Source organism: Macaca fascicularis, chromosome 18 (assembly GCF_037993035.2).
Source record: "Macaca fascicularis isolate 582-1 chromosome 18, T2T-MFA8v1.1".
NCBI classification, from domain to species: Eukaryota; Metazoa; Chordata; class Mammalia; order Primates; family Cercopithecidae; genus Macaca; species Macaca fascicularis.
In genome coordinates this window covers 75,352,280-75,377,276 of record NC_088392.1, presented here as the reverse complement: position 1 = coordinate 75,377,276, position 24,997 = coordinate 75,352,280, and the positions used below count along the sequence as shown (strand labels likewise).

The 24,997-nt window shown below is 41.0% G+C and overlaps 1 protein-coding gene across 10 annotated transcripts in view; it reads right to left on the bottom strand.

Annotated features, from left to right (window-relative positions):
• The window catches only part of ARHGAP28 (Rho GTPase activating protein 28), a 197,430-nt gene that overhangs the window by 20,448 nt on the left and 151,985 nt on the right, over nt 1-24,997 (bottom strand). For all 10 annotated transcript variants that reach the window (XM_015439836.4, XM_015439835.4, XM_045378235.3 and 7 more), the window contains 9 exons: nt 23,411-23,553; nt 20,887-21,052; nt 20,687-20,778; nt 18,246-18,323; nt 12,677-12,839; nt 7,773-7,855; nt 4,902-5,099; nt 4,442-4,555; nt 70-126 (listed from right to left, as the gene is read on the bottom strand). In XM_015439836.4, the coding sequence (XP_015295322.3) occupies nt 70-126; nt 4,442-4,555; nt 4,902-5,099; nt 7,773-7,855; nt 12,677-12,839; nt 18,246-18,323; nt 20,687-20,778; nt 20,887-21,052; nt 23,411-23,553 (1,094 nt within the window). The remainder of the gene's footprint in view (nt 1-69; nt 127-4,441; nt 4,556-4,901; nt 5,100-7,772; nt 7,856-12,676; nt 12,840-18,245; nt 18,324-20,686; nt 20,779-20,886; nt 21,053-23,410; nt 23,554-24,997) is intronic.

Sequence of the window (24,997 nt, the reverse complement as noted above, 5' to 3'; positions counted from 1 at the left end):
TGTGGTGGATGTTGCCAGAGAAGACTATATAGGGAGTTAATGGAAGGGAAAGGAAATTATTTTTCTTACCATTCTTCTTGCCGAGGGTGATTTTTGCAGTACCTTTGAAGTCTTGGGGCTTGCAGTCTAAAGGAAACACAGTCTTTAGGAGTAATGTTGGAGTAATGTTGAGAAAACAAGCATATGTTGCTTTTGGAAGTGTAAACTGGTACAATCTTTATGGAGAACATTTTGGCAATATTTATAAAATTATAAAATGTATATGCACTTTAATCCAACAGCTCCACATCTATGCATTTATCCTATAAATATACTTCATTTGTGAACAATGATGTATATAGATGTTTGTTCTCTGACTCATGGATTATAACAGCAAAAGATTACACACAAACTGTTCACCAATATGAGACTGCTGAAATAACATACTGTGTGTCTATGGAATAGCATGCAAAAGAAGCAGAGAAGCAAAGGTACCGGCTTTGTGGACTGATATAAAATAATCCCCCATGATTTGTTAAGTCAGTAAAGCAGGACTCAGGACAGTGTTTCCTGTATGCTACATTCATGTTAAAAGGGAAAGAACATACATTGATATTTGCTGGTAAGCGGATAGAGCATCTCAGAAGGTTTACATACCCGCATGTTCCTGTACACACACCCTGCCTTGGTGATACTATTTGTCTCCAGGAGGGGAAGTTGGAGGTGGCTGATTTTTATTCCATGGTCTTTCCTGACTTCTAAATTTGTAACTTGTTAATGAACTGTCTATTCCAATCAAAATTAAGAATTAAAAACACAATATAGTGGCTGGGCGCGGTGGCTCACGCCTATAATCCGAGCACTTTGGGAGGCCGAGGTGGGGAGATCATGAGATCAGGAGATCTAGACCATCCTGGCTAACATGGTGAAACCCCGTCTCTACTAAAAATACAAAAAAATTAGCCGAGCGTGGTGGCACATGCCTGTAGTCCCAACTACTCGGGAGGCTGAGGCAGAAGAATCGCTTGAACCCAGGATGTGGATGTTGCAGTGAGCCGAGATCGCGCCACTGCACTCCAGCCTGGGCGGCAGAGCAAGACTCCATCTCAAAAAAAACAGACAAAAACAAAAATAAAAACAGAAAAACCAAAAAGCAGTATAGTACAACAGTATGAAAGAAAAACTATTTCTTTAAGTGTTTGCTTCTATGGTATTTATAACCTTTACATTCTATCTTGGTTCCATTTACAATAAAACATTAAAGTCACATGGATATAGCAATGTACAGTTCACATACATTGTGTGAACTGTGTGAACATGTGACGGACATGTGAGTCCGTCCTAATGACAGCTTTGTGAAACAGATCATTATCTGCCCTCCCTCCCAATTTATGAAATAAGAACATTGAGGCTCAAAGAAAGAATGTAGTTTGTCCAGGCTCATATGGGTAGTGACTGACAAGGCCTGACCTGACCTCTGTTCCACACATTTAATTATACTGTTATGGTTTTCCAGAGTGAAAACGGCTGCCCCTCCATCGAAGCAATGGATGAACTGGCAAAATCTATCAGTATTGACTCTTTTAGAACTCTGGACACAAATCCAAAGGCTTCAACTAGGGGAGTGCTTAAGTAAGAGAAAGAGCCGTGTGTCATTTTTACTTATGCTTTTCCACCCCTGCTCTCCAATTCAGTGATAGCCTTGAAAATAACGGCCTGCATTTCTGGCATGGGTACTGCAGGGAGCAGAATGAACCTCGCTCAAGAATTCTAATGATTTGCTCTCATCTGTCTGGTGGCTCCCTCAAAGACTGGCTCAAAAGGCTTGCCTTTACCTTGCCTAACTTGGAACTTGATGGGTGCTAAAGGGGTGTAATGTCAAAAACGTTTACAGACAAGTGTTTTTGTCACAGTTGCCTGATGCAGTGGATCAGAATTGAGGAAAACAAGAGATAACTAAAAAGCTTGGGAGGCAAGGCTGGAGATTGAGATGCTTTGGAAAATAAAGGTTGTAAAAAGCCTTAAAATATTCCTGAGAATATAAAGGCCACATGACTGAGAAGGAGCTGGAAACATAAACTTCTGGCTGATCCTCAGGTTCTGTGCAAGCAGGAAGCGAGGGCTCAGGCAGAGTTAGAAACTGCTTTGCTGACTGCTAAAGGTGTGCCCCAGCACACACACTGCTCATCTGCAAAGACTGGGAGGTCTTTTAGTTCCAGGCATTTAAGAGAATCTCTGTCTGATCATTAGTTATCATTAAACTAATAGAACATAGACTTCCATAGCCACACAAAACAAAGCATACAGACTACAAAATCAGTTCACGAGAAAAGTCATGAAGCAAACAAACAATAGGTACAAGAGCAGAAGCAACAAACCCTGAGGAGGGAGAAGAATCTGATTTCCAAAGTTGCCACATTATAATACTCAAAATGTCCAGTCTTTAACAAACAGCTGTTAGGTAAAAAAGTCAAGGAAATATTGCTCCTATACAAGGAGAAAAAGCAACAGTTTCTGAAGAAACTGTCTAAGGAAGTCCAGACATTGGACTTACTAGAAAAAGTCTTCAGGCTGGGTGTGGTGGTTCACGCCTGCAATCCCAGCACTTTGAGAGGCCGAGGCGGGCAGATCACCTGAGGTCAGGAGTTCAAAACCAGCCTGGCCAATATGGTGAAACCCTATCTCTACTAAAAATATAACAAAAATTAGCCAGGCATGATGGCAGGCACCTATAATCCTAGCTACTTGGGAGACTGAGGCAGGAGAATCACTTGAACCTCGCAAGCAGAGCTTGCAGTGAGCTGAGATGGTTGCAGAACATTGTGAATATACTAAAACACACTGAATTGGTACAATTTCAAATGCTTAACATAGTGAATTTTATATTATGTGATTTTTTTTTCTCAATTAAAACAAATTTTAAAAAATTTCATTTCTAAATAAAAGTATTGGTTTTATTTGATATGAAGTCACTTTGCCTATCATGAGTCAGAGAATACACTCTTTCATCACGATTATGATAAATCAACAACACTCCCTCCCACCTTGCTGCCTTGGTATTTACTGTCCTTTTCCCTGGACTTTCTCCTTTCGCAGTGGTATCCATCCTTCAAGATACAACTCCAACCAGGCACAGTGGCTCACATCTATAATCCCAGCACTTTGGGAGGCCAAAGTGGGAGGGTCGCTTGAGGCCACGAGTTCAAGACCAGCCTGGGCAATATAAAATTTTTTTTATAGAGACAGCTGTCTCTATAAAAAATTTTTTTTAAAGGTAGCCAGGTGTGGTGGTATACATCTATAGTCCTAGCTACTGGACAGGCTGAGGCAGGAGCATCACTTGAGCCCAGGAGTTCGAGGTTGCAGTGAGCCATGATCATGCCACTGCACTCCAGCCTGGGTGACAGAGCAAGACTCCAACTCTATAAAAAGAAGTGTAGCTCCAGGCAGGGCACAGTGGCTCATGTCTGTAATCTCAGCACTTCGAGAGGCTGAGGCGGGCGGATCACCTGAGGTCAGAAGTTTGAGATCAGCCTGGCCAACATGATGAAACCCCTACTCTACTAAAAATACCCCATCTCTACTGAAAATAAAAAAATTAGGTGGGCAGGGTGGCGCATGCCTGTAGTCCCAGCTACTCAGGAGGCTGAGGCAGGAGAATCAATTGATCTCGGGAGGCGGAGGAGCAAGACTCTGTCTCAAAAAAAATGCAGCTCCAATGTTGCATCCTCAATGAAGCCATCCACAGTCTCCCACGCTACAGCACATTTCCTTGTCCTCTGCACGGCCCTGGCACAGCGGGCCTGGTGCTTCCCTGCTGGGTCCCTGGGGCTCTTACATACATTTGTCTCCCACATTAGGTATAAATTCCTTTGAGGGCAAAGTAAATTTCAGGTATCTCCACATCCTCCTCAAGGTTGAATGCAGTATCTGGCACTTGTGATCACCCTCGAGTTAAATAAAAGCAGTAAAAATAATTCTTCTAAAACTTGTTTCCATTATGTGCCTCCACACAAATAACTGTGTTAAGACTCTGAATGAATTTACACAAAATAATTTAAGGATTAGCTATTCCTTTACTATCTGATCAATGAAGAAATCTCTTTTCCCAAGTATTAGACATTTGGATACTGGATTGCCCTTAAATCAAGTTGACAGGGACTAAAATGTTGACTTTCAGCTTTTGCGAGAACCGTTTTAGCCTTTCTGGTGGGATATCAAACAATCTTCCTGACTGAGATATTTCAAGAACTTTAACCAAAAGGCACATAACTCTCAACAAGATGCAAAGACCCCGATACTCTGTCATGGACCCACTTTCCACGATGTTTATAGTTACAACACTCCCTGATCCTTAAGAATATAAAACGCTTGGTTCTCAATGACAAGCTACTTTGCGCCTCCCTTGGAGGAGTACAAATCTAGGCAGCGGACAATCGCCGTGCCTCGTTCGCTGTCTTACCTCCCGCTCAAGGGTCCTCCTCCTGAGCAGCTTCCTGACACTCGGGAGCTGCTTCTTTAACAGCATCGTGGCTTCATTCATTCTTCTTACTTGAGTGATCAAAAAAGATGGAACCTGGAGAAGAAAAATAGCTTGGACTGGATGGAAAACACTTGAATTCAACCTCCCTAGCAGATTCTGTCTTCAGGCATGGCAACTCCTCCCAGTCACTCGGTATCCTGGAGCCAGAAATGGTGACATCGTCCTTATAAAGTTTAGAAAAAATTATGTGGATCCCTGTTTCAAAGGGAAACTGTGATAAAGAGTAGCCCTTCCGGAAGCTGTAAGGATGTCACAGCCAGCTGGGGTTATCTTCTCATATTTCTTCCCTGTGACCAAGGGAGTTGCCCAGTCACGGAGCCTTTACATTTCCTGAGGCCATGGACTTCCGAGGAGGACCTGTCATCACAATGTCACTCACCTTCCACAAAATTTTCTGGTACTTAAGCATTAGGCGGATGATGTGGGCCGCAGTGTTTGCTAACAGTAATTCTTCATAATCAGAGTGTTTGCTTCTACTGAAGAAAAGGTTTGGTGCCATCACTGTAGAAATGTTCCACAGACTCATTCGGTTTTTTGATTCATTGGCGATCACTTTACTGAAGAATGTCATGAGGGCCTAAGAAGAAACAGCATCGTGTCATACAATTGCACACCGTCAAAAGGTGCCCCTGATTGCTCTCGTTCATTCTGTTCCCATGCACTCTGCTGCCAGAGAACTGTCACAAGTACAGAATGGTTAAACGCACCATGTTTCCCTCTAACTGGTTAAAAGTACTGAGAAGAAATGTGAGCAGTATATTCAAATGTCTGCTTCGGAAAAGTGGCCATTTTAATGGATTTTATTATATTGCAGTTTCTATAAATATGGTTTGCATTTTCTTTTCTTTTATCCTAAAAGAGTTTGACAAGTGTTAAAATTAAATATAAACCAGGAAGAGAAAACGCTGCAGTTCAATAAACACGAAAGGTAGTTTTGTTGTGAAGAAAAGTAATTCTGAAAAATACCCTTACCTTAAAGCATTGTTGTTGAAAACTATTTACCATTTCCTAGGGAGAGGAAAATCCACTTAAACAACAGGAGTGTCTCATTCCTCAGCCTGAATGTAAACTCAACTAAACAATTAAAAAAATGGACTTTTTGGGTGCTATTTTTCTATGCTTTTCAACTTGGAAATTGTCAGCTGGCCAAAAGCAAATGTTTGTGTGCAGGTATTTGAAGCAATAAAAAAAAAAAAAAAAAAGAATTGACAAAGCTTAATACAAGTTTGCTGTGCTACCGAAGTATAAATACTTATCAGAAACTTCTGAAGTTCACCAAGACAAATGAAATCCCCAAAAGAAGTGCCCTTTGGCTTTCCGAGTTTGAATTCCACTACACGGTATTCGCAATGAGAAAAACAGCACTGAAGAGTAATAATAGTCAGCATTGATTTGAGGGTTTGCTGTGAGCCAGGCGTTACCCTTAGTATTTTATATATATTCACGGATCATCATTCAAACCCTGTGAGGTAGGTACTATTATTATTTCACAGAGGAAGAGACCCAGGGTGGAAAGGGGCTAAGCAGCTTTGCCCAGCATCAGTTAATTAAGTGGCAGAGCCAGGATCTGAACCAAAGGAACCAATTCTTCAGTTAGAGTTCTTGACCTCTAACTCACAACAGCCGCAATCTTAGCTCCAGTCACAATTTAGAATAAAAAATTGAGAGAGAGGGAGGGAGGGAGGGGGAGACAGAGAGAGAGCGAGCGCATGTGTGTAACATCCTCACCAGTCCCGTGATGTTCTGGGGGGACCTTTTGTTAGAAACGTATTAAATTATTTGATAAATGCTGCATCCTCAGTTGTATGAAAGGGTAGATGATGTTTTAACTCAGATATTTGACATCAGATGGATTGTTTTTGATAAAAGAACACTGTGTACACAAAGCCAAAAAACAAGCTAATAAATTTTCAGCTTTTGAAAAATTACTGAATTATATTAGAAAAGGTCATTTTTATGTCATAGCTGATCTCTGCCCTCGCCTCAAGGATATAATATGACTGACATACATTATAATTGACACAGATATTTTCGCTGTGTAGGAGGAAGGTCCTTAGAACACTGAAATGTGTGATAAGAGGCAGCACTAACAATCATCTTTGTTTTCAGCATTATGTTTACTGGCCTCAAAATTACCATCTCTTTTCAACTCATCCTTATCTCAATTTCATTTCAAAGATTCCAAATACCTGTTGTACTTAAAATAAATTTCCTATTGTATATAGAATGATTATCCAGAGAGCAAGAGAAACTTTGATTTTTACCAACATACAGCAAAGAATAAATGTGAAATAAAGGGAGAAAAATTGGGGATGAAACTATAGAATATGATTCTATCAAATGTTCTATTATATATTAGTGGAGAAATCACTTTTCTGCTTCATTTTCCTAATATGTAAAATGACCAAATTCTATCAGATGATCTCTAAAATTCTGAAATTCTAGAAGTATTTAAATTGAATTATCTTCACAAATTTAAAAACGTGAACATGTTGGAAATATAATTTAGTGATTTCCAATTCCTCCCCGAGGACGCTCATCAGAGTTTTCTTTCCACTTCCGTACATCAGACTAACATGAGTAGAGTAGCTGAGAACCAGCAATTCTAGAGTCTATTTTACAAGTTACATAATGGTCTTATTGACTTCTGACATTGTCCCATTTAAGCCTTCATCTTTGCCTCTTCTCCTACTCCTAACACCTTGCCCCGTGCCTGACACAGGATAGACAGCCAATATCTCTGGGATGAATAGAGTGAATGAAAGTTAAAGATATCACTCGGGTGTGGTGGCTCACACTTGTAATCCCAGCACTTTGGGAGGCTGAGGCAGGAGGATTACTTGAGCCCTGGAGTTGAGACCAGCCTGAGCAACATGGCAAAACCCTGTCTCTACAAAAAAAAGCCGGGTGTGGTGGCGCATGCCTGTAGTCCCAGCTACTTGGAAGGCGGGGATGAGAGAGTCACCTGGCCTTGGGAAGTCAATGCTGCAGTGAGTTGTGATCGTGCCACTGCACTCCAGCCTGGGTGACAAAGCGAAACTCTGTCTCTCAAAAAAAAAAGAAGATACCAAGATCTCCACTCTTTCTTGTCTTCCTCAGGAGAAGGGCAGTGGGAGCGCAGAAAGGCCGTGTGTTTGCAGCATGCTCAGGTGGCTCAGTGAGTTGCATCTCCATTTTCATTTTCCTATATGAGCCACATCCTCTGAGCAATAAGAGCCCCCTGACAAGCCGTGAGGTGGACACGACGTACCTCAGCTGTATCCCTGTTGGCATCAGGCAGCGCCATGACCATGAGGTGTAAGGCTTGAAACTGTACTTTGACGTGAGGCCCTCCTAACAAGAAAACAGAAATAGGCATACATTTTAAATAACCCTGATGCATCCCGACAGCATTTCTTGCTAGCATCTGGTGGCACAGGAGGGCTCCTGACAGCTTGTGGTGGTAAAGACTCAGGTTTTGTGCCCAGCAATGTAAATTTCTTCACTTGGACAGGCGCCTCTGTCCATCGAGTTCCTTTTCCCATCCCACCATGCCATTGTTGAGGCAGGTGGCCAACGAGAGCCTCAGAATAATTCTGAAGTTGGATAGCACTTCCCTTTCAAAGTACTTTCACAGACCTTCCCTTCCTTTAATACTATAAATAGAAGTAAAGCTCAATATAAGAGGAAAAAAACCTTGCTTCCATATAATGAGGCAGAAAAGTGTAAGTATTAGGAACACAGATTTAGAACCAGGTTCCAATCCTGGTCTACTATTTAGTCGCTGTGTGACCTGGGGCAGGTTATTTAATCCCTGCCGTATCTACTTGATTATCTGTAAAATAGGAATAGTCATTGTACCTACCTCACAGGCTGTTATGAGGATTAAATGAGTTAATATAGGTAGAGTGCTTAAATCAGTACCTGTACATAGTTATCTTTCTACATGTTTGCTTTTTTTTTTTTTACGATCTATGACACTTATTCTAGATCTTTCATGGACGCTTAGGGAAGGTGACGACTGTAGTTGGATCTCTGGAGATTGTTGAGGATTTTCTTCCTCAATAATGACACAAGATGGCGCCAGAGGGTTGGCATTTATACTCTGGGATTCCATCCACAGCTGGATAATCCACGACCAGCTGTGCTGAAAATTTAGAATACACCAGAGAATCTAGGCTTTCCTTTGTCCCTCTGTATTCTCTTCAAAATGGTGTCTTGGTGGGGAGTTCCTGTAGGAAAGCATTATGTTCAGGAATCTCTGGGGAGTTCTCCAGTTGAAGGAAAATCTATCTGTTTCTATTCAGTGGCTGGAAGGCAGTCAGCTGCCGGTGAAGTTAACTGAGCTGTAGAGCAGTGGAAACACTTGTGACAAGCTACTAGGTTACTGGAGCTGTGTGTGCTAGAGTTCAGGAGTAGATGACAAGTGTATACAACCAAGTCATATGGCGAGAGTGGGAGGATCATATTGTTGAAGAAAAATCCACGTGTGGATTTGTAGATACTTGTATCAAATTTATAATGACACAGGTCCAGGATGTTACTGAAAACAGCAAATACAGGTTGATGTGAGCTTGCCTGAATAATAGAAACTTTAAGAGCAAGTCTCAGTGCAAAGCATTTAGGGGCAGATAAGACATTATGTTAGTGCATAAACTGCAGTCTGAGAACGGTCTCTAATCTTCCAACGCAATTAAAAAAAAAAAAAAAAAAACTCTGGGGGAAAAAACCAAGAGACGCAGATACAGGCTTGGGACCACTGTGTGTCCATTAATTTCAGAGAAATTATGAAGCTCTTTTAAGATTAAGTTTAATTTTGCAAATATTCCCTTTTCATTTTACTTAGGAAACACTGTTTTGTGGTTAATAGTTTTGTAGTTAATTCATTTAATACATCCCAGCCACGAGTATTCCCTTTCCTGAGGTTGTTATTTCCCCAGAAAGTTACTAAGCAAGTAATGAAAGCATCCGAGGCTTGATTGATGAACTACTAGTCCTTAATTTTACAGTCAAGGTTGGGGTCAAGTTTGAAAAGAGAAAGTAATATTAGTGGGAAAGGCTCTGTGTTCTCTGAGCTCCATCTGACGGTATTGAGAGGCACAGCTTAAACACACACACATGCACTTGTTCACAGTCCTCCCCTTCAGAAAATCTTGTTACAACTAGAGCTTACTTAGGTGGCAAAAAGGCCATTATTTCCTGCTGGTAGCAGGCCAGAACTCTGGGCTTCCTGCAGGGTTCGCTGGTATCAAATCAACCACCTGCAATATAGTATTTTTCACTTTCAAAGCTATACGAAGGAATGTGGACTCCTTTGTGAACCCTTTCAGGATATTTCTCAGAACCTCTCCCTTCAGTGAAATGTACTGGCTGCAGTCAGATAGGCAGCAATGATGATGCAGCATGCAGTAAACACTACACAGAAGGTAATTTGTCTCTGAAAAGTACGTCACACAACATTTCTGAAAATTACAAAGTCATACAGATTAGGACTTAAGTGAAGTATTTGGGTAAAAGCACAAAAACTATGAAGTATGTTTTGTAACTGACAGGGAATCATTTGGCATGGTTTGAACATAAGGATTGAATATTTTGGAAGATGAAAATTAATATATTCATATACCCTTCTTAAATATGATTCTCTGAACAGATCTGGAATTAGAGGTTTTGAATCCTCCTTACATAATTCAAAATACCAAAAAACAAAAACAAATGAGTGATCCAGAGATGGAAGACCCTAATTCTGGTATACACTTCACCCAAATCTCTGGCTGAGCCACAAACCATGTGTGTGGGGTAACACGGCAAAGGACTGAACAACTGAACGGAGAATCGAGCTCCTGCCCAAAAGACCACTGGCAATTTGAGTCCGGCCAAGCAAACTGCCTGCTTCAAAGAGCAACAATAGAAAAAGAAACCAAACAACATTCTTTGGAGAAATACTTCAGAATCCCTGGTCTCCAAACACTATATTCATAACGTTCGGAATAAGCTTTAAACTTACTTCACATACAAGGTAACAGGAAAGTGTAACCTACTCTTAGAGAAGACAGAGATCAACCCTGAGATATCCCAGGGGTTGGAACTAGCCAACAGGAATTTTTTTTTTTTTTTTTTTTGAGACAAGAGTCTTGCTCTGTCACCCAGGCTGGAGTGCAGTGGTGCGATCTCGGCTCACTGCAAGCTCCACCTCCTGGGTTCACACCATTCTCCTGCCTCAGCCTCCCGAGTAGCTGGGACTACAGGCGCTCGCCACCACGCCCTGCTAATTTCTTATATTTTTAGTAGAGACGGGGTTTCACCATGTTAGCCAGGATAGTCTCGATCTCCTGACCTTGTGATCCGCCCGCCTCGGCCTCCCAAAGTGCTGTGACTACAGGCGTGAGCCACTGCACCTGCTGCCAATTCTGAAGCAGCTATTGTACCTGTGCTCAATGCTGTGAAGGAAAATATGATTCTAATGCATGAAGAGATAGGTCACGTCAACAGAAAAACAGAAAGTATTTTAAAAGCACCAACTGAAAATTCTAGAACTGAAAAAATACAATATCTGAAATAAACATGAATGAAGGAAATTAGTAGCTCTTCTCTCTTAGCAAGTTTTTCTCATAAAATAAAAACAGTAAGCTTACAAAGAGAAGAGATACTAGTCAAGGACAGCATGTGAATTAAAGCTTAGAAAACAACTGCCTTGCCTGCCTTATTCTCTTAAGACACAAAAGATTATTTTATGAATCTGGTTTAGCTAAAACATTCAAAGATTTAGAACCTACATATATTTTAGGACAGATTTTGTCATACAACTTAGGATCTATTATTTTCTTTCATTGTAATTTTAATGATTTTGTAGTTCTGGCCAAACTGCAGAAGATTGTAAACTGGCAGATACAGACATCACCTGTTAAGTCCACACAACATTTTAAAATTTAAATTAGTGGCTGGGCCAGGTATGGTGGCTCATGCCTATAATCCCAGCACTTTGGAGGGCGAGGTGGGGAGATCACTTGAGGCTAGGAGTTTGAGACGAGCCTGGCCAACATGGCAAAACCCCATCTCTACTAAAAATACAAGAATCAGCCAGGTGTGGTGGCGCACACCTGTAATCCCAGCTACTTGGGAGGCTGAGGCAGGAGAATCACTTGAATCCAGGGGGCGGAGGTTGCAATGAGCCAAGATTGCGCCACTGCACTCCGGCCTGGGCAACAGTGCAAGACTCTGTCTCAAACAAACAAAAAAAATTAGTGGCTGACATTCTCAAATTAGGTTTTCCCATTAAAGCCTGGATTTGGCTCAGTCTGGCACAGCAACCACTATCGAGAACCAAGCAGTGGTCAGTGTCTCTAGATGGGGTGTGTCCTCTCAGTTTGGACACAGACCTTTTCGGTCCATGTAGAATCAACATTTACTTAGCATGCTCATACATATTTAGACTTCTGACCCCTGAACTCCCCAGGTTAACAGTTAAAGCCCCCACTATGTACCCCCATTCTACTTTTCCAAACTTTTCTCTTGTTACATCCTCCACAATATTCAACCTTTATGCTCAAACCATGCCAAATGATTCCTGTCAATTACGACACACACTTTATAATTTTTGTGCTTTTGCCCACACATTTCACTTAAAGGCCTAATCTATATGACTTTGTAATTTTCAGAAACGTGATGTGACTTTGTAATTTTCAGAGACAAATTATCTTCTGTGAAGTATTTATTGCATGCTGCATCATCAGACCTAGGACCTCAGATTTAAGAAAGGGAGTGATGTCCTATTTTTTGATGCATTACCACACACCAGGCTCTATTCTAAATGACTTCATTCAATATCCATGGCTACCCTGACAAGTAATTATGATCTGTAATTTACAGACGCAGTAACTGAGGCTCAGAAGGTTTGATTGCATGGCTAACAGATGGTGGCACAGGAATCCAAATCTCAAGAGCCTGGTCTTTCTGCAAACCCCTCTGCCTTTTAATGATTATAAAACCCTCTAAACCAGGCTTAAGTATATAAGTATGTAAGTAGGTGACTGTTTGTCATCAAACTTAATATTCCACCAAGCACTGTCAGGACACAGCAAATCTATACATGAGCACATTTGATTCAGCATCTCTCTTCTGCTCTCACTTTAATGACCTTATATCTTAGCGTATTCACATTTGACGTCTTCCACCTACTTTCCATTAGACTGATGAAGGCAGGTATGTATTCCACAGGGAAGAGAGAGGTGGGTAGTTCTCTGAAAAATGCTTTCAACATTACTGCAGCTTCTCTATGGCACATTTTGTCCCACTTAAATTTATCAGCATTAAACTTGGCATCAAGTTCTTCACGGTATTGCTGTAAATCAAGGAAAACAGTCAATATTCAATGTGTTTTTACCACGTGACCCCATTTTCCCCTTCCAAAACTGTTCTTATATAAAGTATTTTTGTAAACAGACTGGTAAGGTAATGTCTCCTAAGAGTAATTTTTTTTCAAAGGGATTAAGGGAAATAGCTATGTGAGGATGAATTTTTAAAAACAATTTTCTAAAATATTTAAAAGATAATGTTAATCTTGAAATAATTTTCTAATTCTACACAAATATAGAAGTTCTCTACTCTGATCACAGTTTCATTTCTGTGGTTTTGGCAGAATACCACTATTCCCACATGATAAATACACTGTTGGATTCTGACAAAGTCTCCGTTCCCCCTATTTCATAATGCCTTCTGCTATCCTCTATTTCTAAATTAGATCAAGAAGGTTTGCCTCTTAGCCAGTTCACATACAGAATGAGAACTATCCCAACAAAGTAACTCTGACCTCACTGCAACATGCAAACCTATGACATCTTCCTGGAGCAGTGACAGCAAAGTTTTATTCCAAGACAGACACATGTCTTCCACATGTTTGCACGCTTGCCCAATCCTTCGTAAGGTTTGGAACACTGTGCAAATACTTTTAAAAAGATCTCTAAGCCTCTGTAAGTTCTACTTGGCTTACAAATTTTACATTATTAATTCATCTGATTATCAATGCCACTCAGGCTTCATGTTTCTTTTCAAAGGCAAACTCATTTTTTACTGCTCCTTTGAACTACAAGGTTTACCTATAATGCTAGCAGTTATAGTCAGTCTCCCGGCTGACACTAACTGCTCCAGAAAGGACACTTAGAAAGGGAACTCTAAAAGCTCTGTTTCTTTAAGACCTCTGCTTTATTCTCATGAGAAGCCTAATTCTTCTGGCCTTGAGCATGCACAGCCAGAGTCAGTGTGCACATCTGACCTTTTCCTAATAAGGATCAGATCATTAACCAGCCAGCCATAATCACTCTCTTGGCTCCCAGAGCCTGCAAACTGGAGGTCCCTGGCAGCACAAGTTTCTTACAGAGATACACGTGATTATGATGCACCCTCTAACCCCTACTGATAATATCAAAAGGAGATTTTCTTCTTGTCCTGGAGAAGCTTTCAATCTTACAGGAATACTTCAGCTAATCAAGAAACGCTTTGGTGATAAATACACTTTACAAAATCTTAAGCATAAATATAAAGTTCTTTCTAGAATGAAAGATATAGAGTGGGCTCTGAAAAGAGGAGGATGTATGAGATCCATTCTTTGCCTTTCGGTGTCCTATAATCTAGTGGGTGGGACTATTTCATGGGCTGATATTACGAATTCAGAGTGCACATGCTGTAAGAAAAGTCATGTATTGGTGCTATGCAGCCAGGAAAGAGAGGAGTCAAACGCTGCTAGGGCCAAGTCTTGAGGATTACAGGAGAGAGGAAATCGAAGGGGATCCTGCTCAAGCAGTGATACAAATGCCAGCAGATCCAGTGTCTGCGGAACTCCAGTTCATTCAGCCTTGCTGGCACATCAAGGGCAAGGAATGAGGCTGGAGAGCAGCCAGCGCCAGTGCTAAGGGGACTAGCCTTCACCCTGTAGGCAATGAGGCAGACTGGAACATCTCTAAGCACAGGAATGGCAAGGGTAAATTTATCTTTTCTGACAGCCAGATGGGAAAATGATTTGGGGGAGCGTGGAGCTTGGCACAGGTCAGGTGGGTGGAAGCAAGTGACAGGCAAAGAACCCAGTTATCAGGCCACGGCACCACTTCCAGGGACGGATAACTAAGGACTAATCTGGATAAACAGTTGTAGGATAGAAAGGAGAGGAGGCATTTAAGAAATGCCCAGGAGGGAAAATTCTCAAGAATCAGTGATGGATTGAATATGAGACTCAGAGGGAGAAATAATCATCAGAGATGATTTTCCAAGATGATTTCCATCTGATTTGTAATGGGCAGATGGCAGTGTTGTTAATAGGAAAAATACAGGAGGAGGAGTAAGCATTTCCCATCAATCGCCTGGTACCACTGCAGTAAAGCAAAGGGGACATTGTTTTCCAAGTGCACAGGAAGCACCAGCGAGAGGAGAAGAATTCAAATTCATTTTCCACATACCTCTGCCAAAGGAATCTATCTGAATCACGAATGTGGCCATCCTAACCTGTGAGTAGTGCCCGGTCACCTAAGGGGCAACAGGGCACCTGGGTCAAGGGCAGGTGCTACAACTAGATCCTTTAGGATTTTATCATGACTCTGCAGCTGACTAGGGTATGGTCTGTGCTTCAAGCTTCCCAATGTACAATGGAACATTAAAACGACATTCCCAAGATCAAAACAAGTGGCAGGTCCTGCTGACAGCTCCCAATAAACGCCGCACTGACTGCTTGCCCCTCCCCCACTCTCAGGTCTCTTCTAACCCGCAGTGTCATTACTATGGGAACCCCACACGTATGCGGTGTGACTGTTTAGGGAATAATACCGCGTCATCTTATCTGGATGGCTGGTATAAAGCAACGCTGAGAGAGAGAATGTCTGTTTTTTGGTTCTGAACAGAGCTGACCTATATATGGTGGTCCCAATGTGAAACCATGTCAACCAGGTGTGAGTTTACCTTGCCAAAGACAGGGAGCACTTAGAGGTTCCGAAGCCCTGTTTTTCTGACCCCTGTTACTGAGAGCACTAGGCAAGGATGAGAAGTCTTGTCATTAAAACTCCCTTCAGCAAAAATGCAACCTGACTCTATTTTGGAGGTAGTTTTATACAAATGCAAATGACCAGCCTAAATAAGCCAGGTGAGGTAATTATAAAACATTTAGAACAGCCTTGGAATGATTCGAACTAGTCAAAAAAGAAAAACTCGCATGTCAAACAGTCTGTCTCTTTCCATAAAATATATTCCCCGGTGTTTGGCTCAAATTTCTGTCATTTTTGAAAGAAAATCATTGCAAACACCAACCAAAGCATTAAATTGGTTCCAAATGAGCTGAGGCCTCGAGTCTGGGACTTGGCTCCGCAGCTGCGTGTTCCCTGTTTGGCTAAAACCAGCAGCTTCCTCCCAGGGCTGCTTCCCTGTCAGCCTCCCCAAGCATTTAAGCACAAAGCCAGGCCAGACCGTTCACAGTAATGATACACTAGCGGACCACAGGGCTGGAGTCATCGACGTGGTTCAATTCGAGGATAATTATAATGGAGTTTTCAGTAGTTCAGTGGATGAATTACAAAAAAGGAGGTAGCTTAAATAAAAAGCTTGAATGAAGGAGAGGAATAAAGAGCCCTTTAACGCATCACGTTTCAATGTCTTTCTAACTGCAGTGTTTCCCGGTTTCTGTTCACTTGCCCAGATTTCTTTCACATTGGCCTTCCTGGGGCTCAAACCATGAAAACATCTGGATTACATTTTCCACTAATAAGTGATGGAATAAATAGGCTGAAACTACGTAAAACTGGGGAGAAAAAAGACTTTGACCTATATGTGGTCCAGGAATGCATGTGCCTATAAGAACATTCTGAAGGAATGATTAGCCTTTGAGAAGCATTTTTCAGTGGAAGATTAGACAAAGAAAGGTAACTGCTGCTATGACATTAAACTTTGTGCACATAAGAAATGCCCTGTAATGTTTTCTCCTTTTGGTGATTTAGAAACAAGACATTTAAGTCATATCCATTATGCATGTTATACACCCATGCATGCATGTGTACACGCACGCACGCATGCGCGCGTGCACACACACACAGAGGAACCAGGAAGAACATATGCAAATAGTTTCCCAATTATGGACAGAGGTTTCAAGAGATGGAATATGTTTCTGTTTAGGAAATTTCTTTCTTTCATTTTGGTTCTCTGACTCTGCAGATATAACCAAAGATTTAACCAAAATAAGTAATGGTTTTCATCCTTACGTGTAGGATACATCTGTTTAGAAGAGTATGTAGGAACCAAACACACGAGAAATGGAGACAAAAAGCAGATTCAACTTAGAAAGCATAAACCTTAAGGAGCCGTTGGGCTTCTCCCTGCCTTCCACAAGAACTTGTGCCAGCATTCAGCCAACTCCACTCTCAGGGAAGTCGTAACCCCTCAACATGCCTGGAGCCCTGAGTCCTGGTGCCCTGCTCTGACCTCCCTTCACGGAAGACCTCGCCCTCATGTGCAAAAGCTCAGGTAGCAGACTCTCCCAGCTGCAGGCCCCTTCCAGATGTGGCTCAGCCATATTTTCTGCAGGAAGCCCCAGCCCACGACGGAGGGAGGCACGGGTACTAGGGCCTGGCCCATTCTGCCCAGCACACAGCTCCTCCACGATTAGGAATTGTCAGACCTGCACCGTGGTCGGAGCCTCACCCCAGCCAATCCTGATTCCTGCCCCTTTCATCCTGCAGAAGCAGTACTGCCATGACCCTCCTCTGCTCCTCACCCATCTCAGCATCTGCTTTCTGGAGGATCCAATAGACACAGCCTATCTATTCTCAGTTTCCACTTAGAAAAACCTCTCATCACACTTCTATATAAAAACTGTGAGACTGATACAAATAGAATTTCCCAAAGCATGTACCAAAATGAATTAATGAAGAGACGCTGTTTTGCCTCTACAAATGTCTTTTTGATAAACATTACCACATTTGTTTTCCCCTGCCCTGAGACTGTTTGCTCAGGGATCCATCTTTTAAAACTGCTCAGGTTTTCACATTTGCAAGCCAGGGAGTGATCCAACTGCAGGAAGGAGCTCTCCATGGTGGATGCCTACCACAGACACAGTGGGATATTTTGGTGGATTTTTATGAGAAAAGCTTTTCTTTTCTAATAATTCTTTGCGCTATTATACTGTAGAGTTGGTCACCTCATGGAAGTAAGGAAGCAAAGGAAGAAGATTCACACTGAACAGCTGGTTTTAGATGTGGATGTTAACATTACCGTAAGTGGAACTGGGTTTTGGAACTGCTGAGTGAGTATTCTAGTGGTTATATAGCCACTGCTACAAATTCCTGTAACAGCTTTCACTAAAGGGAGAGCCAAGGAATGTTTAAACCAACGAATGATGGAAATAAAGGCTCATATAACATTGGCTTAGTGAATTCCATGGCTGAGAGGAACACAACAAACTAAGGTGTTTAACCTCCAAAACAATGGTGAGACGTTTCAACTTTTCCAAACTAAAGGGAAGCAGCAGTTTTTTATGGTGAATTGATGTGCTATTTCATTGTTGTTTTTGGTTTTTTAATGTTTCTGCCTTGATTTTTAAAATTCTGGATCATGAAAACACTCTGGAACAAACATGTTACCACAGGTACCAAGGAATACTAGGAAGGACCAAGTGATAATCTAATAAACAACAACAAAGACTAGATACCCGATGCTTATGTGAACGGGGTCTAGCTAGCTTAGAACTCTACCTAGGAAGAGACAAAATGTTCAGTACCTTGACTTTAGCAGTACATCCCGAAAGTCGAAAAATTCCTTCAGATTCCAGACCTGATTCCTCAACTTTCTCAAAAAACTAGAAAGCAATGATATATTACAAGAATAAGTGCCTCTGTGATCATAAACATATAAAACAGTAACAATGATGACATGAATCAATAAGTGACCAAGCATATACGTGCCTGACGCTTGAATGCTGTTAAATGTTCATAACCATCCTATGCTGCCAACATTATCCTCCAACATGCAAATGAGAAAGTAGAGATTTATAGTAGTTATACAACTTTCCCGAGATCAACCTTGTAAGTAATGGCACCGACTCGTTTGTGCTCTTAACCACCTCTCAAATTACATATGCCTCTTAACCATTTTTAAGATCTGATTACTATAACTCTTTCTGCAGACTGATCAGTAACAAGAGATTCTAAATCTACTGTCATTGGTTGCAATCACTCTGACTAAGAAACGGTAGGAATTCTAGATGTCTGATCAAGGAGTTTAGACGGGGTAAAGATTAATAGCTTTCACGAGTTCTAAGGCTGGTGATGGGTGTTAAAAAAGTAATAAACACTACCATGTACTGATTATGTGTAAGATCCTATTCTCAGTCCTTTACCTACATTAACGCATCTAATCCTCACAATAACCCTATGAGGTAGGTACTCTCGTTACCCCTATTCTACTGCTAAGGAGTCTAAGGAAAACAGTTCAATTCGCTGTAATAAAGCAGCTCACAGTGCATCTCTGGAAAGGATAATAACTTGGCCAAGTTCACCCAGTAAGAAGGGGATCCAGCGTCTCTGCTATTTTCCTTTCAAGAAATGATGGTGGATGGTGCCTGGAACTAAGGTAATTCTTTTAGGTACGGAGACAAATAGATATTTAGGAAGAAGAAACATGTCTGTAAGAAAAGCCTGTCTTGTAGGAGCGGGAGAGTACTATCTTGAGGTGCCGTAGTGAGGAACACTTAACATCCAGTAGTAATAACAACTAACATGTTGCTAATATGATATAAATCCAGATTTAGTTCAACTAGCACTTATTGAGTACTTTCTATTTGCTAAGTTCTATGCTAGATGTTTGTACCTACACAGTATTATAAACTCACGTGCTGAATCGTCTTTGATTTTGATGAACATTTTAAACTCTGTCCTTCACATACAGGACAAAATGCTGGTTTTAATGAAGGAAAGAAAATCTCAGCGTCACCATGGACTCTGGACTTTGCTATACGCTCTGCTCCTGTTCCCACTCCACCTCTTGCTGACTGTGTGTCCTGGGTAAGTTATCTCACTCTCCTATCCCTCAGTTGCCTCATCAGTAAAAGGGCAATGGTAACACCAGCCTCCTTGGGCTGCTCCGTGCTGACTAGACATGACATTACATAAACAGCACTGGCACAGCCCTGCCTAGGGAAGTCACCCACAGACGGCCCGTGTGTCCAAAGGTGTTGCTTGCATGCTTTGGCCATCTGGGTGCCATCTTCCTGGCTCCTATCTCCAGCCAATCAGTCACCTGACTTGAGAATTATCTCATTTTGAGGCACTGGTAACAAAATAGAGGAAGTTAAACAAGTGATGTACGATTAGCAGTGTCAAGTAAGTATATGCTTCTTAGACAGTATTTATCATTTTTATCATTTAAAAACTTGATTTAAAATTCAACAAGATTTGTGTTAAGGACTAGGAGTTTTAATTGTGCCACTGGATGTCACTGTTGAATAAATGCACATTTAGGTAAAAACCACTGTAAATTGTTGGCTATAAAACAACATGACTTAAAAGTAAATCAGGTATTCAGCAACAATAGTCACAGAGACATTAGCATTTCATAGTTCAGATAACACCACCTTCAAAACCTCCTTCCACCCAAATTATTCTCTTTGTCTAACTGTATCCTATCTGACCAGACACACAGGAAAATGGCCGGAACATGCTGGCTTTTAGATTTTATTAAACTTGGTTTGGAAAATTGATAAAATGATTACACATATACATATTTTTAAAACCCAGCCTATGCTATATCTCAGCAAATATTTGTATGGTTTATATATGCATGGTGATAATTAATGGTCATCTTTATCTAGACAGAATAATCAAATACACAAACACATTCATAGGGGCAAATAACATTTGAAAAAATATTGGAAAAAAATGTGACTGTTTGTGCCCTGGGTCAGAACATCTGTGTCCATCACCTGATGTGTTATGAGCAAATAAAAAGTAACAGGCTCCAAAAGAATGCAGCAAGGCCAACTCGTCCAGGAGCCATGGGCTGTTACGCGGTTCATGGAATAAAGCTGAAAATCACCAGGGGCCTGGGTCCTAATAGGGCGACAGTGTCTTTAAATCTAAAAGAAAATTTATTTGTGGGTTTACAAAGTAACAAATCATAAGCATGAGGCTCTGTGAATTCCCCTTTCGTTTGCCTGCTACTCACTTTTTGTAATACCAGGGGAACTTTCACTCCAGGGTCTTTCTTTCGGTCACTGTCCAGGAGGACTGTAAGCGGAACTCCAAAAATCCCATTGTCTTCATTGTGAGACAGTAAAGGGAGAAAGAAAAAAGACTCAGAAAAGCATTATCTTATTCCACTGTGTCAAAGTGTTAAAGCCAGAAGCAATCAGTCTTCTTAGTTACCTCGTCCTTTTACTTTCTCTGTTTTGTTTCTTTTCAGTTGAATTCCAAAGGCATCAAAAAAGGCAGTCAATTCAATGAGAGAGAGATGGCGGATTTTCTTCATGTCTTCAGCAGACAGATCTCCTGCTTCAGTTAAGCCGAATCTGGTTTTCTGAACAATAAATTTCTAAAACACACAGTGAGGGCATTTATTTTTTTTGGTAAAGGAAAATTATTATACCTTCACTCAAATGCCACCTGGACACTAAATCTATGGAGTAGAACATGTTCTTTGCAAAATATCTCTAAGGAGCATGCTGCATCCTAGAAATATGAATATGTGGTTTAGAACATTTGCAGATCACCACTATGCTAATTAGAAGCAAAACAGCAGTCTAAAGTATATGATAACATTGCCATCACAACTGTGAGGACTGCCTTCTTTACAAGGAACACCCGATATAGTCAAACAACATATATGTCAGGCACCACATGGAATGCACACACCATGGCCCTTAATTGGAACTACATGTGACACACACATACCAGGAAACACACCTAGGTATATCCCAGGAGAGCTCCAAACGTGTTTTTTTTTCCTTCTTGGACGGTCAATCTTTAAATCAAGGTTTATCTATCCCATACTGCACACTTTAGGAAACTCCCAGTTTAAACTGATTATATATGCTTGCTGAGACAACAGCTATTCTACCATAAAAATTAAATTTAAATGATTCCAAATTCTTAAAAAAGCAAAATACAGAGAAAGTGCAAATAATCCTACTATAATTTTGAAGACAATGAGACTGACATATTCTCCATTTTCACACTAAGAAACAAAAGACACTAAAACAACAACAGCAGCAAATCCTCCAACGATGCAGAAATACTGTGATGAATGTAAGCAGCAAGACCTTTTAGAAGCAAAAGATGGTTCCTATGTAACACCCACAGGTTCACTTTGCCCTCAGAAAGGGTGGCATTGAAAAAAATGCTGAAGTAAACAAAAAAACCCAAACCCATAGATAAAATTATAAACACTTAAATTTAAATTATAAAGCTTTAAGTTCACATTTTCCAAAGCAGTTTCCCAAATTGGAGCTTCCTTGGGGTAGTCAAAGAATCTATCCATTAATTCATTCCTTTATTCATTCAATAATTGCTCCTTGGAACCTCAAGTATTTAAAAATAAAACAAAATGTAGGATGTGGTTTGGGGTATGCCTTGTGCTATTAAACGCTTAGCTAGTTTACCTCCTTTTTGAGGCTAAGTCCTCATATATCAGTAATACGTAACAACAACAGAAACAAAAATTGCAGTCATTTATTGACCAACTACTATGTGCTAAATCCTATGCAAAGTTCTTCATGGGAAGAGCCAAACCTCAGAAGGAGCTGGCTTCGATGAGGAGATGCTGAGGCCAGCATCCTCTCTTGGGTGCCTCTCTTTAAGATAAGGAGGGGCTCCCCCTGAAACCAGAGTCCTGCAGGCTTCTCTCTTTTCCCTAGACCACCACACGTTGCCCTCTAACCTGGAGACTGCTTAATGACCAGGAAGGGTTTTGAAGTGGGACACACTTAGTTTCAAATCCTATTTCTGCTTCCCACTAGCTGCGGGCTTTGGACATGTTACTCAGCCTTTCTGGGCCTCAGTTTCCTCAGCTGTAAAATGGGAATAGTCACCAGGGTCCACCTTACATTATTAATAGAATACCTAGTTCAGTGTCATGCCTGTAGAAGGCACTCAGTGAGTCCGAGAGTTCTTCCCTTCTTCCTCTCCTCTGTCATGGGATGGTTGCTTGGGAACGGTTCAAGTTACCTGGTACAAAAAGTCTGTTTCTGGATGACTCATTTTTTTAGCTCTGAAACTGCCTGGGCCCTGCTCATCATGCCTCCAACCCTAATCAGCACAGAGTATTCAAGACTCCACATGATAAACTTCTCACACATGCATTGGTTGAATGGCAAATAGACCAATGTTACATAGTTCTCTATGAGGCGTCCTGGATATAACATTCTGGATTTAAATAATTAGACTTTGGGGTAACAAAGTATATAGCTCTCTTTGCCCATCGTGTAACAATAGAAGTTCTTGAATTGGTTTTGATGTGTTTTTACTGTCTGTTCCGTGAGCTCTCACTTCCTCTTATGCCTGTGACTTTTTGCAGTCCCCTCTTCTGATACGTGGCTTACAGAGGCACAAGTGTGTAAAGGTAGGGTCTGCATTGATGTATAAGTAAAGTAAGAATGTAAAGTGCAAGAAGGCTCACAAGCCAGGTAGAATCCTATTTCATTTGTAAAACAGTATTCAAGCCTATGGTCTCACAACTTTCCTCAACACAGGAATGCCAGGTACAGCCAGGCAGGCTGTGCACGACACAATCAGTGGTGCCCAAATAACACCCGAAATGGTACTATGAACAGTGTGAGGCCTGGCCTCCCAAAACCCCTTGTGCACACACAGAGATATTTAAAAAAAGAAATCTTAGTTTTGTCCTGTGAAGTCACAGGAAGTTCCTGGAATAATCATGAAAGGTTTTGCTTACAGTTAAAACATAGTCTTCTTTCTTAATCTCTGATTTCTTAAGTTTATTTCTTTTTAGAGCCGCTGTAACCATTTCTGAATAAGACACTTCAAATGACAGCTCTTCAGCCTCTGGTGGAATGTTCTTTTCTAGATAATCATCATCTAAAGACAAAACAAAGAATATAGACTATTTAATATGTCATTTAATCAGTCAATACTATTTGCTATAAAATAAATTCAAAATATTTACAAGTGAATCCACAAGCACGTTATAGTGTTTATATGCAAGGAAAAGCAGCAGACTCACCCCGAGGAATTCAGTTAAACAATAATGTCACATCACAGACCTCCACATGGACATATCTTTATCATCATTGCCCAAACAATTTAATCTGAGTGTTTTAAATTTTAGATTTGCACGTCTCATGACAGTTGCTGAAGATTATTAAAAGAAAGTCCAAAATGGGGTATTTATGTATATTCTTATGATATTACAATTAAGCTCATCTAGACCCAGTGTCACTGTTATGGGTAAGCAGAAGCTTAAAGCAGAGGAAGAAAGGGTGGAATCTGCTAGAATTCCTCTCTACTTTGACTCCTCTTGTTTCTCCCCTCACCTGTGGAATATCTGCCTCCTAAGGTTTGTTCAAATTCCATTTGTATCATGGCTAAATCTGTGTAGGTGAATTAATCGGAATTTGTTATTTAATATTGGTTAACTGATCTTGTATGACATACATTGAGAAAAAGCTGAATGGATGATAAGTAGTGCCCCTTAAAAATGTTTTTCTCAAGCTATTTAGAAAATTAAGACAAAAGATTCATTGAGGCCGGGCGCGGTGGCTCAAGCCTGTAATCCCAGCACTTTGGGAGGCTGAGGCGGGCGGATCACAAGGTCAGGAGATCGAGACCACAGTGAAACCCCGTCTCTACTAAAAATACAAAAAATTAGCCGGGCGCGGTGGCGGGCGCCTGTAGTCCCAGCTACTCAGGAGGCTGAGGCAGGAGAATGGCGTGAACCCAGGAGGCGGAGCTTGCAGTGAGCCGAGATCGCGCCACTGCACTCCAGCCTGGGCAACAGCGTGAGACTCCGTCTCAAAAAAAAAAAAAAAAAAAAAAAAAAAAAAGATTCATTGAGCAAAAACAAGTGAATCCATAAATCATTTGGGCAATCCTAACCTGATTTCTGATTCAGATTTCAGCTTGTCATCTGGTTTCACTGCCTGGCAAAACTGTTCACATGCAAAGTGAATAATTATTTTATTATAAAAAGAACTCATTCTCTTTTGCCCTCTGCTGTAGGCACTGACTAGGGGACTACCAAGTAAAATAAAAGGAACAAAAGGCAGAATTTAAAAAAACTTAGTTAATTTTACATTAAAATTAGGTGGAGAAATTTGTAAGTCAACAGATATAAAAATTCTGAATAGTTTTTTTCAGATGCTAATTAAAAACACAATAATAAATGAGCACAGCGAGAACTTAGAAAACAGCAAAGGGACGCCAGGCACAGTGACTCACGCCTATAATCCCAGCACCTTGGGAGGCCGAGGTGGGCAGATCACCTGAGGTCAGGAATTTGAGAACAGCCTGGCCAACATGGAGA